This window comes from Solanum pennellii, chromosome 2, assembly GCF_001406875.1.
Source record: "Solanum pennellii chromosome 2, SPENNV200".
Lineage (NCBI taxonomy): Eukaryota > Viridiplantae > Streptophyta > Magnoliopsida > Solanales > Solanaceae > Solanum > Solanum pennellii.
In genome coordinates, this window is record NC_028638.1 from 58637188 (window position 1) to 58651522 (window position 14335).

The window sequence follows — 14335 nt, forward strand, 5'->3', positions numbered from 1 at the left end:
ATATAGTTGTGATTAATGTAACTGAGCCAAATTATTGTGACTAGAAAAGGTTTCAGTAATAATTATGGAATTTCATTCTTCTGAATTTCTCTGCTAGTTGGTTCTCCTTGCCAACTACACATTTTTCAAACAATTTACACTGGACATTACAATGTAGTACAGTTACGGTATTAGCCTTGCTAGAATGAAACAATCAAATTTTTAAGCTGCACCCAACTGTAGGCACATCTATCACGGAACTTCTCTACAGTTGATGCTGCTGCTTCAACCACAGGCCGTATCCTAACAAGCTCCTTCTCTACTTGTAATCTCATGTTACTCTCAACCTGCCACTTAAAAAGACAATAGATCAGCAACTTCCTCACTGGAGGGGGGAATAAAAAACAAAGGGGACCCCATTTTGATGAAATCACACAGATGGGGCCAGAGACAACCTTCTCAATGCAGCGTACAGTGTCTAAGACGAAGCAGAAATAAGCAAGCTGTTTGTAAAGATCTGCTTCCGTGTACTGCCAGGGTGAGTTGTGCACAAGTTTTATCAGTAATTAGCTAAAGCCAACAGTGCAGGTTGACCTAAGAGACGATTCAAGAAATATCAGAAAGTTAACCTGTCTTAGTAAGTGTCCATTACAACGAGGATAATTTGGACAAACAGTTCCTCTCTCTGAGTCCCCAATTACTCGCAGGTTCAGGCTACGAGTGGTGTAGTTGCAGGTTTCATCATCGCACTGAACAGAACAAAATAGCTTCAGTTAACTGTGCTGTCCAGCAAGCTCATCAAAGCAATAGCTGTAAAATATTTAAGCACATACCATCATAACTCCTTTGTAGTATGTTGAAATAAAGCCTTCTACTTGCCTTTTAACCTGTCAAGGGTGACATGACAACACGAGTCTAAGCGTACATACCAGCCTGTCACTAGTTACATATAGTATATATGTAAATCGAGATCCTTCTAATTTCAGTCAAAAGAACGAGAAAATAACACGAAGCAAGAAATATCCTTAGAAAATAACACGGTTCTGACTTCAAAAAGATGATGATTGCGAAACATGAAAATGGAAGGTTGAGAACGCAAGAAAAATGAACCTGGTTCACTAATTTGGGGGAAGAAGGCTAAAATGACACCAAGAGAACCACAAAAGTAAAGGTTTCAATTGAGAGAATCTAGAGATGTTAGTCTTGTAGGTAACTTGGTATAACCACAAGACAACCTAAAGGCTGAAAACAATTCATGGCCATCTATACTCATACTGAGAACGAAATCATATCAGTTGTAAAGAAAATCGACAGTACTAAGGCAGTTCTACATGATTACGTGTTCCAACATTTTAGATGACAGAAAGCAGAGGACAAAAAGTAGTTGACATAATTGTACAAGGTTCAGTTGAAAGTCAAAACACTTACCTGGTTTGCTATCAATGCCGAAGATATATTCCCCTCACTCTCCTCTGGGCATTTGGGACAACTAAATCTTTCCCAGACTTTGCTGGCAGACTCTCCTACTTGCAAGTCTGCTGGATTTTGCCTAATTGATAAACATATGGAACTAAATATAGGTGCACACTCAAAAGAGCAGGAGCAGCTGGGGCATGTCAAAGTCAAAGGCTCACAACCCCGAAATCTGCATTTTGCATTGTCAGAAGAAAAATATGTTCATACAGTGGAGAAGTTAGCATATCAAAATGTGAACAAAAAAATGTGGGATAGTTAGGGGGGTAGAGAGGTGAAGCAGAAAAAGTGTGGAAGGAAACTGATACCATAAAGAAAATTGAAACAAATAAGAGTTCAAAGAAATAAGAGAGAGAACGAGGAAAGACTGAGATTGCACAAAACAGTAATTAGGATGAGTTGAGTATATGAAAGAAAAGCATCTTCAACCTGAACTAAAGATAAAAGGAAAGGTAAACTTTCTCTGAAAGAGATCAATTACCTCTCTTCATCATCAGCTACACATAAAAGTGCATTTGAGGGATCATCATTGACAGCTTCACTTGATTTACTTTGGAACTGAAGGAAAAGTCAAACCATTAAGCTATTTGTCAAAATCATGTCATGTTGAATTAATGTCCATTTTGAAAAGTTGCTATTTACCTTGGATGAATCTAGTCCTAAGCAATCAGCCAGACGTGCTGGGCTAGTACCCTGAATTGACGCACATAGACGGGATATTACAGGATGTATCTGTGACATTGAAAATGGTTCACAGTTAGGTGGAGTCGCGAGATATGCACGCATAAGAACCAACAATAGCGATTTAAAATTGAAGATCAAAATAAGTAGACTACAAAGACCTGTTGGGCAAGGTAATAATCAATGTCTACTATCCAGTTTCCATTGTCTCTTTTCAGTTCATCAGGATGTCTTGCCCGCTGAGCAATTCCCACAGAGGTAGTTGAACCATTACCCTGCAAGTGTGTGTAACACCTGCATGTTAAGACAACAGAAACCAAAAGAAAAAAACTGGATTTCATCGTATTGGACCATTAATAATAGGAAATAAACCTGTTCACAACAGATAACATATGGTACTGTATCACCAGCAAAGCAACCAGTAACATAGCCACTTTTCTTCAACCTGAGTGCTACCTACAGATGTAGAGGATGACAATATTAACTGTCAGTTCTTTAGTCTGAGACATGAATTGATCAAAGACTTCTTAAAACTTACTTCAACGTGAGGTTGACTTTTAGCATCAGGATAGGCTTCAGGAGGTTTAGTCAATGATTTGGTGATCACGTATTTTTCCAGCTCAATTTGGCCAGTCCTCATTTGCTCTTGTACCTGCAGTAGATCAGAGAAATTCAAGAATAATCATAGGAAACTAGTACTAGGCCTACATCACAAAAATTAAACTAAAATGAGCTGATTGCCTCTCCAGGTGCTAAGAGTAGCAGCTGGATTTTCCTTCAAGGCTTCAACCAGAATGAAGAAGACTGACTGTATATGAAGATTCCAGGCTGCCCAGCAAATTTCGGAACAATGCACTAGCAAGACAATAGTGGAGATACACAGGATTTATGGTAGAAAGCAGTAGCTGCTCAATGATTGAGGTAAGGAGAGCCAGTGGGGGGAGACTGGCTGGGGGGAGGGGGAGGGGGAACCCTACTGGTGGAACTCCATGAAAAGAAGCCATAAGCTAAGAGTCACTCCTGGAAATATTCTCAATCCTAAAGAGTAGCCTATAAATTTTTTTGATCAAGAATATAGCCTGCAATATAAACTAAACCGCATTCAATATGAAAGCTGCAGAGCCATTGCAGCTCCTGGCTTATGATTTTCAATATCATTGAGAGTGATACCTTCATAAGTGCATTATGTATTGATTCAATGACATCTTCACAGGACCTGCCACCATTAAAGACATGTAAATCATTCAGTACTGAGCAATCACAAGTATGATGATATGAAGAGAAGAAACAAGTTCACAGCAAGATGTACCCGCCGGACAGTATTTGGCTAAGGCAGAAATCTCCCAATTCCTTTGACAGCAAGCTCCAGTCACGACGCACCATATCGAGACCTTTTTTCTCAATAACCTAAGCAAAAGAGTCAGCAACATGGAGTAGTCACAGAAGTTCAAAAGGATTTCAACTTTCTGTAACATGCAATAGCTACCTCATAGGGCTTTCCGTCCTTAAACTGCACTTTTACAGCTGCATATTTCTTTTTCTTGAGAAGCAGCATTCTTTTGTACAGACCATCAAGATCAATCTCTAAGCACCTGTATTTCTTGTTAACCTATAAAAGAGGAGGCACTTTCATGTGATGAATCCTAGTTGATTAAGACGATACCTATGATTACTACTCATAACTTTTTCTTTGTGAAGAGATCCTAATTTTCAAGCAAAGTTATTGCAGCTCTAATAAATACTTGTATAAAATTGATGGTAATGGGAGCATTTGTCCTATATGTATAAATCCAAATTGGGAAGATATTTACCCAAAGTAGAGCATAAACCAGCCTCAACCGGAATGCTATTTTTATATTGTTCACAAATAATATAAATATACCACATCAATTCATTGTGTATTGATGATGGGATTCCATTGATGTGGAAAAGGACCATATCAATAATTCTGATTTTATGTATGGACAGTTCCTCGGTTACTTGTTTAAGAAATCAAGCGATATACAGATCTAATTCGGGGAAAAAAAGTGTGCAGTCAACACCAACCTCTTGAATAACTTTGGCATCTATTGCTTTGGATTTTCCAATGTCATCAAGTCCACTATAAATCATACTAATTCAGGGAAAAAAGTGTGCAGTCAACACCAACCTCTTGAATAACTTTGGCAGCTATTGCTTTGGATTTTCCAATGTCATCAAGTCCACTATAAATCATAATTGAATCAGTGTCACCATAGATAACCTGATTCGTAAGAGAACAATGGGTTCAAGGACCAAATTTGACATTTAGGCAGGACAAGTAAACAGCAAATATTCCACAAGAAGAAAACCTCCAGGTTGAGTAAATTCTGAACTAGGTCAACAGTACTCTGTAAAATTTCCCTTCCCTACAAAGCAAAATAGAGATGTTAGATATGCAGTTATAATCTGCTTAAATAAAATATACAACAGTTCAGGAAAAGTGAGCTTCCTACTTGTGAGGTTATAAGCTCTGCTAGCGACTTTGCATAGAATCTTGAATTGGAGAATCCTAGACATCCGTACATACTGCAGTAAAATTTTATCACCTCAGGAAATGTATCTCCAATAATATCAAAATGATGATGATGCATCAAGTAGCACAAGTATATACAATGTGTGCATGTGCATATAACAAAAACAGTGAGACCTGTTTGCTGTAAGCTTCAGAGCTTGTTGCTGTATGTCAAACTGTTGGGCCTTGAGACCAGATGCTGTTTTTAACCATGACTTGACCATTCTTCTCCTCTCAACCAAATTCTTGAGCAACTGCGAATTCACCACAAAAAGAGATGAGTATATATCACCTTCAAGAATTATGTAGAATGCTTGATTACTGCTATTCTGCACATAACCATTAACTTAAAAGAAGTCTTGATTTAACTGAAGAAAGACCAGCTCAAAGTTAGATGGGATCAACAAATTGATTAAGTATATTAAATAAAACCAACAAAAATTATCATACATAATGTAGGTTTATGTCAAATTGTGCTTCAGAGCAAAACTTCCAGCATCAAATAGTACTAAAAAGTTTTGGGGTGAACTGTCCTGGGCATGCACTTACTCCGTATAGAATATCAGGAGTTTCAAAAGTGTTTGGTTTGATTACATTGCTGGGAAGACAACTTGGAAAATTTGCTCAGGGTGTTATCAAAACATGCAATCAAGTATGACGCACTTACCTCTGGTAAAAGCCCCGTTCTTTTACTAGATGGTAAATGAGGAACTGATCCATCCAGAGAGCTTTCAACTGTCGTGAAACAAATATTGTATTCCTAAAGAGGAAAAGAATAAAAGAGGAAACTTAAGTATGAAACTTGTATTATAAGATGCAAGTATCGAGCAATTGACATCACTGGGCAACAAATAATGATGGCAATAAATATTAGGAATATGGAACCTTTCAATCTAGCTAGATGTTAATCACATTGTAGCAAAAGTTATGATAATGCTTTCCCTTCTAAAAGAAAAGGTAGGGAAGGAGAAGAAATGAGAGGTAATAATGATTGAGGGAGGAAGGGAGAGAGAGAGAGATGTATTAAAAATAACTAACCTGAATAATGGAAGGGTATAGACTGTTGAAGTCCAGTAGCAGAATGTACTTATCGTATAAACCTCTTTTTGGCTCCAAAACTAATCCACCAGAGTAGGAAGGCCCCTTTTTTGCTTTCCCATGGTTGATGTCCAGAATCCCACCTTCAATATTTGGATCATCAGCATCAATGGGCTCAGTTTCTTTTCCCTCATTACCCTGGTTCAACTTTCTTTTTGTAATTTTAGCTTCTCTTGCATGAGAAGAAAATTTGTCTGGCACTATGAATTTCTTAGCATGGAATGCATGCAATAAGAGGTATTCTACTCTTTGGGCCCGAGCACCCTGAAATAAAGAGAAATTAACATTGACTATGTCCGCATAATTTCCACAAAGTTGGTCTCATGAACATAAAGCAGGTTTTGTAACAGTTCACCTGAAGGGTTTTTCCCCAAAGGTTACCACTGATATTGGTCAGCTGACGAGTCAAAGGAAGAACACTTAGATGAAACATGAGTTCCATCGATAACCATGCATCAGTTTCTCCACATTCAATCTGTATACATCACAAATGCTCATTAGGATGATAATTAGAGGGCAAAATCAGTTGTGTAAATTGGAGAAAATTATTACATCAGTAACATCATTACAGAAGGACGAGACAAGGCCCAACCTCACAGATTAACTAGAAATGAAATTAGCATATCCAGAGCTGCAAATCAAACTGCTCCATGACAATCTGTCACCTAAATGATCATGCCTCTAGTTTATTCATCTAATGTCAACTCTTAACTGCATAAAGGTGTGCTTATGACATATTGCTTCAACCAGTGAACTCTATTATTGTTTGTTTCTAGCTATTGAAAAGCCCATCAGCAGTATTCTTTGTTGGTTATGGAGTGGTACAATGTATTCTAAAGGTACAGCAAAAGAATAAACGGCAAAATGCAGCTGGCCTATCTGTTATTCAATGGGTTAACATTATCTTTTATTGTTGACAGCAAATTTCATACTTGACCTAAACACAGATAACTATCCCTATGTTAATAAAAATGAGAGCAATTGGATCAGAAAGTTGCTAAATCAGAATCAGAACCTACAAGTTCCAAGAGTGAGTCAGCAGCCTGAAACATTTGAGGCACATCGTGGGGAGAAATCTCCTTCCTATCTTTGTTCAGTTGATTCTTCACAAGTTGTGTCAATGAATAACTAACCTGAAAGTGGATATAGTTAAACCACAAGTTATAAAATTTCAAAAAAAATATATATACAGCTATCCCATATATAGCTTATTGAGTAGGAATTCTACCTCTTTTAATAATTCACGAGAAGATAAATAGGTATCACATAGAAGACGCCCAGAAATACAAGACATGATCCCCGGACTTGCTCCTGAGCCAAAAAGTGTACTGCCCTTGGTAAGCTTTGGCATGACAGAGCGTTTAAGGCGACCTATTTTTGACCACATACTGCTGGGGACTTTGCAGGCCTGCAGAAATTAATAGCTCCCAAGGAACAATAAGCAGGCAGCTATATCACAGACTTTTTCTATTTTAAGAATTAAGAAATACAGAAAAACTTAAAACTTTCGTATTTCTGCGATTACTTAAAATTCATAGAGTTAAATTATAGCTAAGCAGTGATTGGAAAACTCTCAATGTCGTTAGGTATAAATAGGATGGCACACTACATATGACGAGAGCATGGTATGCTATATTAAGATTCAAAATAGAATTGGAGGATATTGTGGATCATGTATGTCTTCAAAAAAATTTTAGAGATCACTACTATGGAAGATGGAACCTATTAATTAAACACAAACCTGAACTCTATGAAGAAGAACATCCAAGTCAAAGCCAGAAATATTATGGCCAATAAGCACGTCACTGTCCAATTTATGCAACTCGATCATCAACCGGTTTAATAATGCCCTTTCACTGATTTCAAATAGAGTAACATTAAGTAAGTCAAATGAAAAACAGATATAGGTACAGGCAATACGTTGATTATCCAATGAACTTGCCTGCTCTCAAAACTGATAACATTTGATCCAGCTTTTGTATTTCTCTCTGCTGCTTCCTTAGTAAATCCCATAGGAAATATGCCTCCCTCAAGCTTACGCACAACAGTAAAATGAGAAAGCATCCCTGGTTTTGTCCATTCGGAGGTTAACATGGGCGCATCAATCTGCAAAATCAACATATGCTCTTTTTTAGTAAAACTTCAAGGAAATTCCTGTCAAGCAGTTTCCACAAGCAAATTAAATGTATCCTTATTTTTTTTTTTAGTTTTTCTCATTACCAGCTCTAACACATTTATTTCATTGATACCGAGCAACAACATACCTATTGTAATCCCGCAAAGTAGGGTCTGGGGAGGGTAAGGTATACGCAGTAATGCTGACCCACCCCTACCTAGGAGGAGAAGCTGTTTACCATAGACCCACTCAAGAGAAAAAACAGTTCAATGTAGTATAGAGAAAGATATAATGGAAATGAAAAAAGTCATGGCAAGATACTAAAGACAATCTTACAATCAACCTGAACAAAACCCATAACAAAGTAAAAAAATAATAGAAGTACAAAAAGAAACAAATAATAACCAAACTCAAAGGACAAGAAACTATAAGGGTAATACAACAACTAATAGGACGGCTAATAGTACAAAGATATAAGCAAGATAGCACCTAACTATTTGACTAACCTTTTACCCTAACCCACGACCACCATAACACTCTAAGGTCATGTCCTCGGAAAGTTGAAGGTTTCATCATAACTAGTCTAATCAACTCTCCTCAATATTTCTTTGATCTACCTCTACCTCTCTTAAAATCAACTATAGTCAACCTCTCACACCTTCATATACTTAGACAACCATGCATTTTTCTGCCCATGTCTAAACTATCTTAGCCTCGTTTCTCTCATCTTGATCTCTATCGAGGCCACTCCTACCTTGTTCCAAATATCTTCCTTCCTAGTCTTATCTCTCCTAGTATGCCCCCATATCCATCTCAGCTTCCTCATCTACGCAACTTTCATCTTTTTAACATGAGAGATCTTGATTACCCAACTCTGCTCAATACAACATCATCGGTTTAACCACCACTTTGAAAACTTGCCTTAAAGTTTGGGACTCTGGATGTGAGCCTCCATTTCACCAACAATGCACCTATAGAATGTGTGACATCGTTGTCAATCTCTCTATTTCCTTGGATAATAGACCCAAGGTACTTAACTTCTGGTCTATGAATACATGCATATGTGTGTATGTTGCATCTATCGGTGTGGAAGAAGACGACACACCACGATACATTAGAATGCAACTAATGTACGTAATTATGATACACATACAGCTTCACTTCAGTCATCATACAAGTATATGTTACAGGGTACTGTATTTGTACCATCAAGTACATCATACAAGATCTACTAAACCAATAAATCCCTAGTAACCATAAAGATTTGACTACCCAAGAAAAAAGACCCTATATAGCTGAAATTTTCTCTATAAGCGAGATCTCAGTTTTCTCTTGACCTGACTTTCCATAAATTGGAAGATCCTCTGCAAGCGAGATCTCATTCCCTATACCTTAGTAACCATAATATTTACTTCATAACTCATAATCAGGTAGAGAATTAATTTCTTGAACTGATGCACAGAAAACATTACAGATGAGAACTCAGGTAATAAACATGGTTGAGCTACATTTACATCTTTAGATGCACTGCATGAGTAAAATAACCATCAGAAGATCAAAAATTCCTTTTATTACTAAAAATAGCATTGCCTTCTGATATCCTAAAAACAGATGTCTTAAATCAGATGTTGTTGGTAAAAGAAACTAGCCTCGTGAACTTTACCTTTGCACTGTGACAGCAAATGACAGATGCAGATACAATTTCATTTATATTTTGCTTTTGGTTGATGATAGTTTTCAGATTTATTGCTGTAACAACCACTGGAGGAATCTCAGCAACGTTCTTCGAGGATGTGGAGATTTTAATGTCTTTTGGACTATCTACAATGACCTCAAATTTACACCAGCTCACCTGTGCAGAACAAAGAGAACATCAGAAATATAGACCAGGTGAACCACCAGAAAACAAATTAGGGGAAGTTGCTTTGATGGCCTTACACGTTGAGGAATAGGACAACTAGAGAACTTCGAAATTGATAGCCATGAAGGTCCTTTAATTTTCCTCTTGATCAGGAATAGCTCCATTGCACTGCAAATAATAAACGCTGGTTGGATAACATGACAGAGATTCAAATCAAGTAGAAGTACAAAACAAGTAAATATCCAAATATTTTTTTTTATCCGGGGGAGGGGGGGGTGTCGGTCTTTACGTATAACTGAATGATTCACAGCTGGAGCCACACGCTCCACATAAAAACTAATGCAAATTTCAAAATATACAATTGGTCTTGGCTCTTTCGGTTAATACTTTCTAGTGAAAAATGCATCACCCAGTTGAACTGATACGAAAAGAGTCTTCATAAAGAGAGATCACACGCATTAGGAAGCTTGTAAACTAGAAAACTCATCCAAAATATACTTGGAATGAAGTACCACAGGAATGTAAACTAGAAAAGCCACTGGAAATATACCTGGAATGAGTACCAAGCAAGGCACTAAAGTTTTCTCCCCTGAGATCTGATGGAAGCGGTGGATCCTGGAATGACAAAGTTCAAAATCGGTAACTCAAAGACATGACACAATAATGTAACTTAACAGAGAAAATCTGAACGATTGCTTGATCTTGGAATTACAGAATCCATAATATTTCACTAGCGTAAGTTGTATATAATGTTCTAATCACTCATATTACATAAAGAAATAACAAATGTACCTTGAAAGGATAGTTAATCTTAAGGACGAAATTCTCCCCTCGAGGTACATCAGATCGTTCAAATGCATAATTTCTCTACAAATGTAGAAGAAATAAGTAATATTTCAAATTGTAATTAGTAAAATTTTCAGAAAACAATTTGCAAGTAAAATTATGCTTCAATCAAACCTTCACTGGTGCCATGCTAAAACTCGAGATGTTATGTTCTAGAAGGTAATTTCTACACTCAGCCTTCAATCCTGATGCCATCTCCTGGAGAGGAATTTGCACGAGACAAATTTGCGATGGAGGGGATAAATAAATGAGCAATATGTAGAAAATTTACATGAAAGGAGAAAGCATTTCAAGAGATTACGTGCAACTGACTGAGGAAGGCAGGAGGAGAGATTTGAGACTCTTCTACATCTCTGGAGAGCTTGGAGATTGTATCACCACAAAATACAGAACCATTAGGGACCGCATAAACACATCTTTGCATGTTCTTCACAACAATACAGCAACTATGGTATGTACCTCCAGCTTTCACCTGAGCTCAAATAAAAAAAAATTATCTCTCAGCTATAGATATAACATGTTATTCTATGTCGTTCAATTGTCACTTTCAAATTGATCATACAAATTTGCCAAGTCCCTAAACTGAATAAAGGCCATTAAGGTAACAGTAGGCTATAGTGGCAGAATCTACAATATTGAAACATGTACAATTATGTTTATTTTACTTGGTCATAGCAGATAAAGATCCAAATGATAAGGTGTATGGCTAAAGATATGCAAATTGGCACCCAAACATAAGTGATGCAGAACACGTTGATCACCAGCAAAGTTAACTAAAATAGAGACACCAGATTTTAAGAAGGTGTCGGTATGACTCTAGTTCATTTAAATTTGTATAGCGAAAGCGTACACAAACAAAGATTTCCAAAGTACCTTCCCAAAAAGATAAATATTGCCAGCATTTGTACCATACAGCTCTTCATGGGCATCAAGTATGAAGAAAGGCAATGATCCGTCAGAATCCAACTCAAAATCTGTTTTCTCTTCAGTGTTTACAAGTTTCGCCTCAGGTTCATTGCAGTTCAAGATCCCGCTACCTGCATTTCTTAAAGCCTGCCATTCAGCAGTAGCACTCAAGCCTGGATCCTTTCCCTCGCTGATTTTAGCATTAAGTGCAAATACTTTACTTTCCACCAAGGGCTCCAACTTCACTTCAGCGCAATTTACTACAGTGTCACCATCCCTTATTCCCACTGTAGACAAATTATCTGATTTTACTGCTTTCTCCCCTTCTACTTCAGCATCTAAAACCTCACTACTTTGAATATCTCTAGCCGAATTGTTTCCTTCACCCGTACTAATTTTAGGTAAGCCACCTGTTCCTTCATCTGTACTAATTTCAGGTAAGCCACCTGAAATAGACTCCCCATTATGAGCAGTAACACGTTTCACTTCCTGTCTAGTCATCAAATCAACCTTGCCAGCTCCAAGCTTCTCAGTTTTAACATTGAGCAAGTTGGGATTAGCAACTGAACTCCTCGAAGCCTGCAATGAGTTAGAATTTCCTCTTCGCCTTCTCTCCCGATCAGCCTCATCGGGAGCGAATTCAGCTATAACATCATCTACAATGCTATCGCACGACAAATTCCTAGTCTTATCGTCTCTCTTAAACACCGAAGAGGTAAACAGACTAGAAATTCTTTGCTTACCCATCAATGCCGCAGCAGCTGTTAGCGCAGCTGATGGCTTTTTAGTAATTTGCTGCTTCTTCTCCGATGCCTTCTTCTTATTCTTCGGTCTCTCATTCTCATCTTCCGATCCTTCCGACGATAACACGCCGGCAACTGACCAATCCTCTTCCTGGCCTTCATCTCCATACCCTAAACCATCGTCATCAACAATAAACCCCCGAGCTGCTTCACGGCGCTTAGCGACTATGTCATTGTACTCATCGTCCTCAACTACATCGTAAATTGGTTCATCTATCTTGACCTGTAATCCGCCGTTCTCAGTGGAACGACGGCCACCAGTCCGGAGAGCTTTGATCCGCTCGAGCGCCTCTGCTCTCTTACCGCCGCTTGTTTTCCTGCTAGAGCGCCTTCCTTCGACTGTTGGTTGTTGTTCGTCCGACATTTTCTTGTCCCTGTAAGCCGAATTTCTCTCTTAGAGATCTGAAAACGTAGTGATGAAAAAGCAAACAATTGAAAATCCAGTTGATGATGCTGACAAAAATGGCGGGAACATTTTGTTTTCGCGCCAAAAGCCCTATTGGGCCTTCCAGCTTCAAAATATATTGGACTGGACTAACAAGTGCTAGCCCAATTTCTGTGTTTTACTGTAGAGAATATTATATAGGGATAATTGTATATAATAACAAACTAATAACCTAAAATAAATAGAGTATCTATGGTTTGATTTAATTGTGCTCCATAGTAAATGTTAGCCAAAGTTTGTCAGTCGCCTCTCTCCCAAAAATCTCGCTCGCCACTCTCCCATTCTCGCTCGCCACTCTCCCTCTGCTCGCCTCTCTCGCTTTATACACAGAAGTATATAAATTGTGTTTCTGTTTTGTATAAGCGAGAGAAAATTGTATATACACATGCAAAAACATATATCTTCGTGTTATACACTTATTATACAATTTACAAACATTTTACTTCAATTCAATTGTAGACAAATGCAAATTTGCAGCGAAAAAGGCGAACGAATTATACAATTGCGAATTATACAATTGCAGTAAAATACAATTTTCTCTCGCTTTATACAACAAAAGTGTATAAATTGTGTTTCTGTTTTTGTATAAAGCGAGAGAAAAACATATATCTTCTTCCTCTACACTTATAATTATGTAATATACATACACTTTACTTCGATTCAATTGTATGCAAAGCAAATTTTATACAAATATTGCAGCGAATTATACAATTATGCATTATACAATTGCAGTAAAAATATGATAGCGAATTATACAATTGCAGCGAAATAGGCCAGCGAATTATACAATTTAGGCCAGCGAATTATACAGTTTTATGTTTGCTATGGAGCGTAATTATGCAAACTTTGCTATAGCATACAAATATAAAGTTTTTGTTTGCTATGTGTGAAAGTTGCCCTATTATATATAATGACAAACTAATAAATAAAATTAAATTTTATAATCATACTTTAGTTTAATTGTACCCTGTAGCAAATTGTTTGTTAGTCACCTCTCTCCCTCAAAATTTCGTTCGTCACTCTCCCTCTCTCGCTCGCTCCCTCTCACTTTTACACCAACACAAGTGTATAAAATGTATTTCTGTTTGTATAAAGCGAGAAAAATTGTATATATATGTATATATATTAGTTCCCCTATTCCAGATCTCGCTCGTCACCCTCGCCTTTATCGCTTATACAAACAGAAACGAAATGTATAAATTGTATTTCTGTTTGTATAAAGTGAGAGAATATTGTATATACACTTGCAAATACATATATCTTCGTCCTATACACTTATAATTATACAATACAAATATCCCCTGCCCAATTTTCTTTTGTCTTTCTCTCTTTCTCATTTCATGCATACACAAATTATACAATTGATTTGTATACAATTGCTTTCTTTTGTATATGTATATCGAATTATACAATTAGTTTCTTTGTATATGTATAACAAATTATACATAATTATGTTTGATATGGAACGCAATTTTGCAAACTTTGCTATAACATACAAATACGAATTTTATGTTTGCTATATGTGAAAGTTGTTCTTTATTGTATAATTTAAATTTTAAGAGGACAAGTAAAAATAGACGGATGAAGTATTTTT

General features: G+C 37.1%; 1 protein-coding gene across 1 annotated transcript; it reads right to left on the reverse strand.

The window, feature by feature from the left end:
- Window positions 1-12: 12 nt before the first annotated feature.
- On the reverse strand, window positions 13-12758 carry LOC107010974 (DNA polymerase alpha catalytic subunit). The gene is made up of 31 exons (XM_015210257.2): window positions 11461-12758; window positions 10889-11059; window positions 10702-10785; window positions 10534-10608; window positions 10292-10356; window positions 9819-9909; window positions 9544-9732; window positions 7707-7870; window positions 7506-7620; window positions 6993-7172; window positions 6784-6897; window positions 6120-6239; window positions 5705-6028; window positions 5334-5426; window positions 4802-4920; window positions 4608-4680; window positions 4464-4520; window positions 4283-4375; window positions 3620-3742; window positions 3443-3540; window positions 3304-3349; window positions 2672-2785; window positions 2506-2589; window positions 2295-2408; window positions 2095-2184; window positions 1934-2010; window positions 1408-1624; window positions 813-866; window positions 609-728; window positions 435-509; window positions 13-326 (listed from the first exon to the last, which is right to left on the reverse strand). The coding sequence occupies exons 1-31, from the start codon at window positions 12658-12660 to the stop codon at window positions 180-182; spliced, it is 4686 nt and encodes a 1561-aa protein (XP_015065743.1). The 5' UTR covers window positions 12661-12758; the 3' UTR covers window positions 13-179.
- Window positions 12759-14335: the final 1577 nt, after the last annotated feature.

Bases quoted from the DNA above. Each gene is read 5' to 3' on its own strand.
- LOC107010974 (XM_015210257.2), bottom strand. From the start codon at position 12,660: ATGTCGGACGAACAACAACCAACAGTCGAAGGAAGGCGCTCTAGCAGG. The intron at 9,910-10,291 runs GTATATTTCCAG...TATTATTTGCAG, and splicing joins TTGCTTGGTACTCATTCCAG to TGCAATGGAGCTATTCCTGA. The intron at 1,625-1,933 runs GTAATTGATCTC...TGCAAAATGCAG, and splicing joins GTAGCTGATGATGAAGAGAG to ATTTCGGGGTTGTGAGCCTT.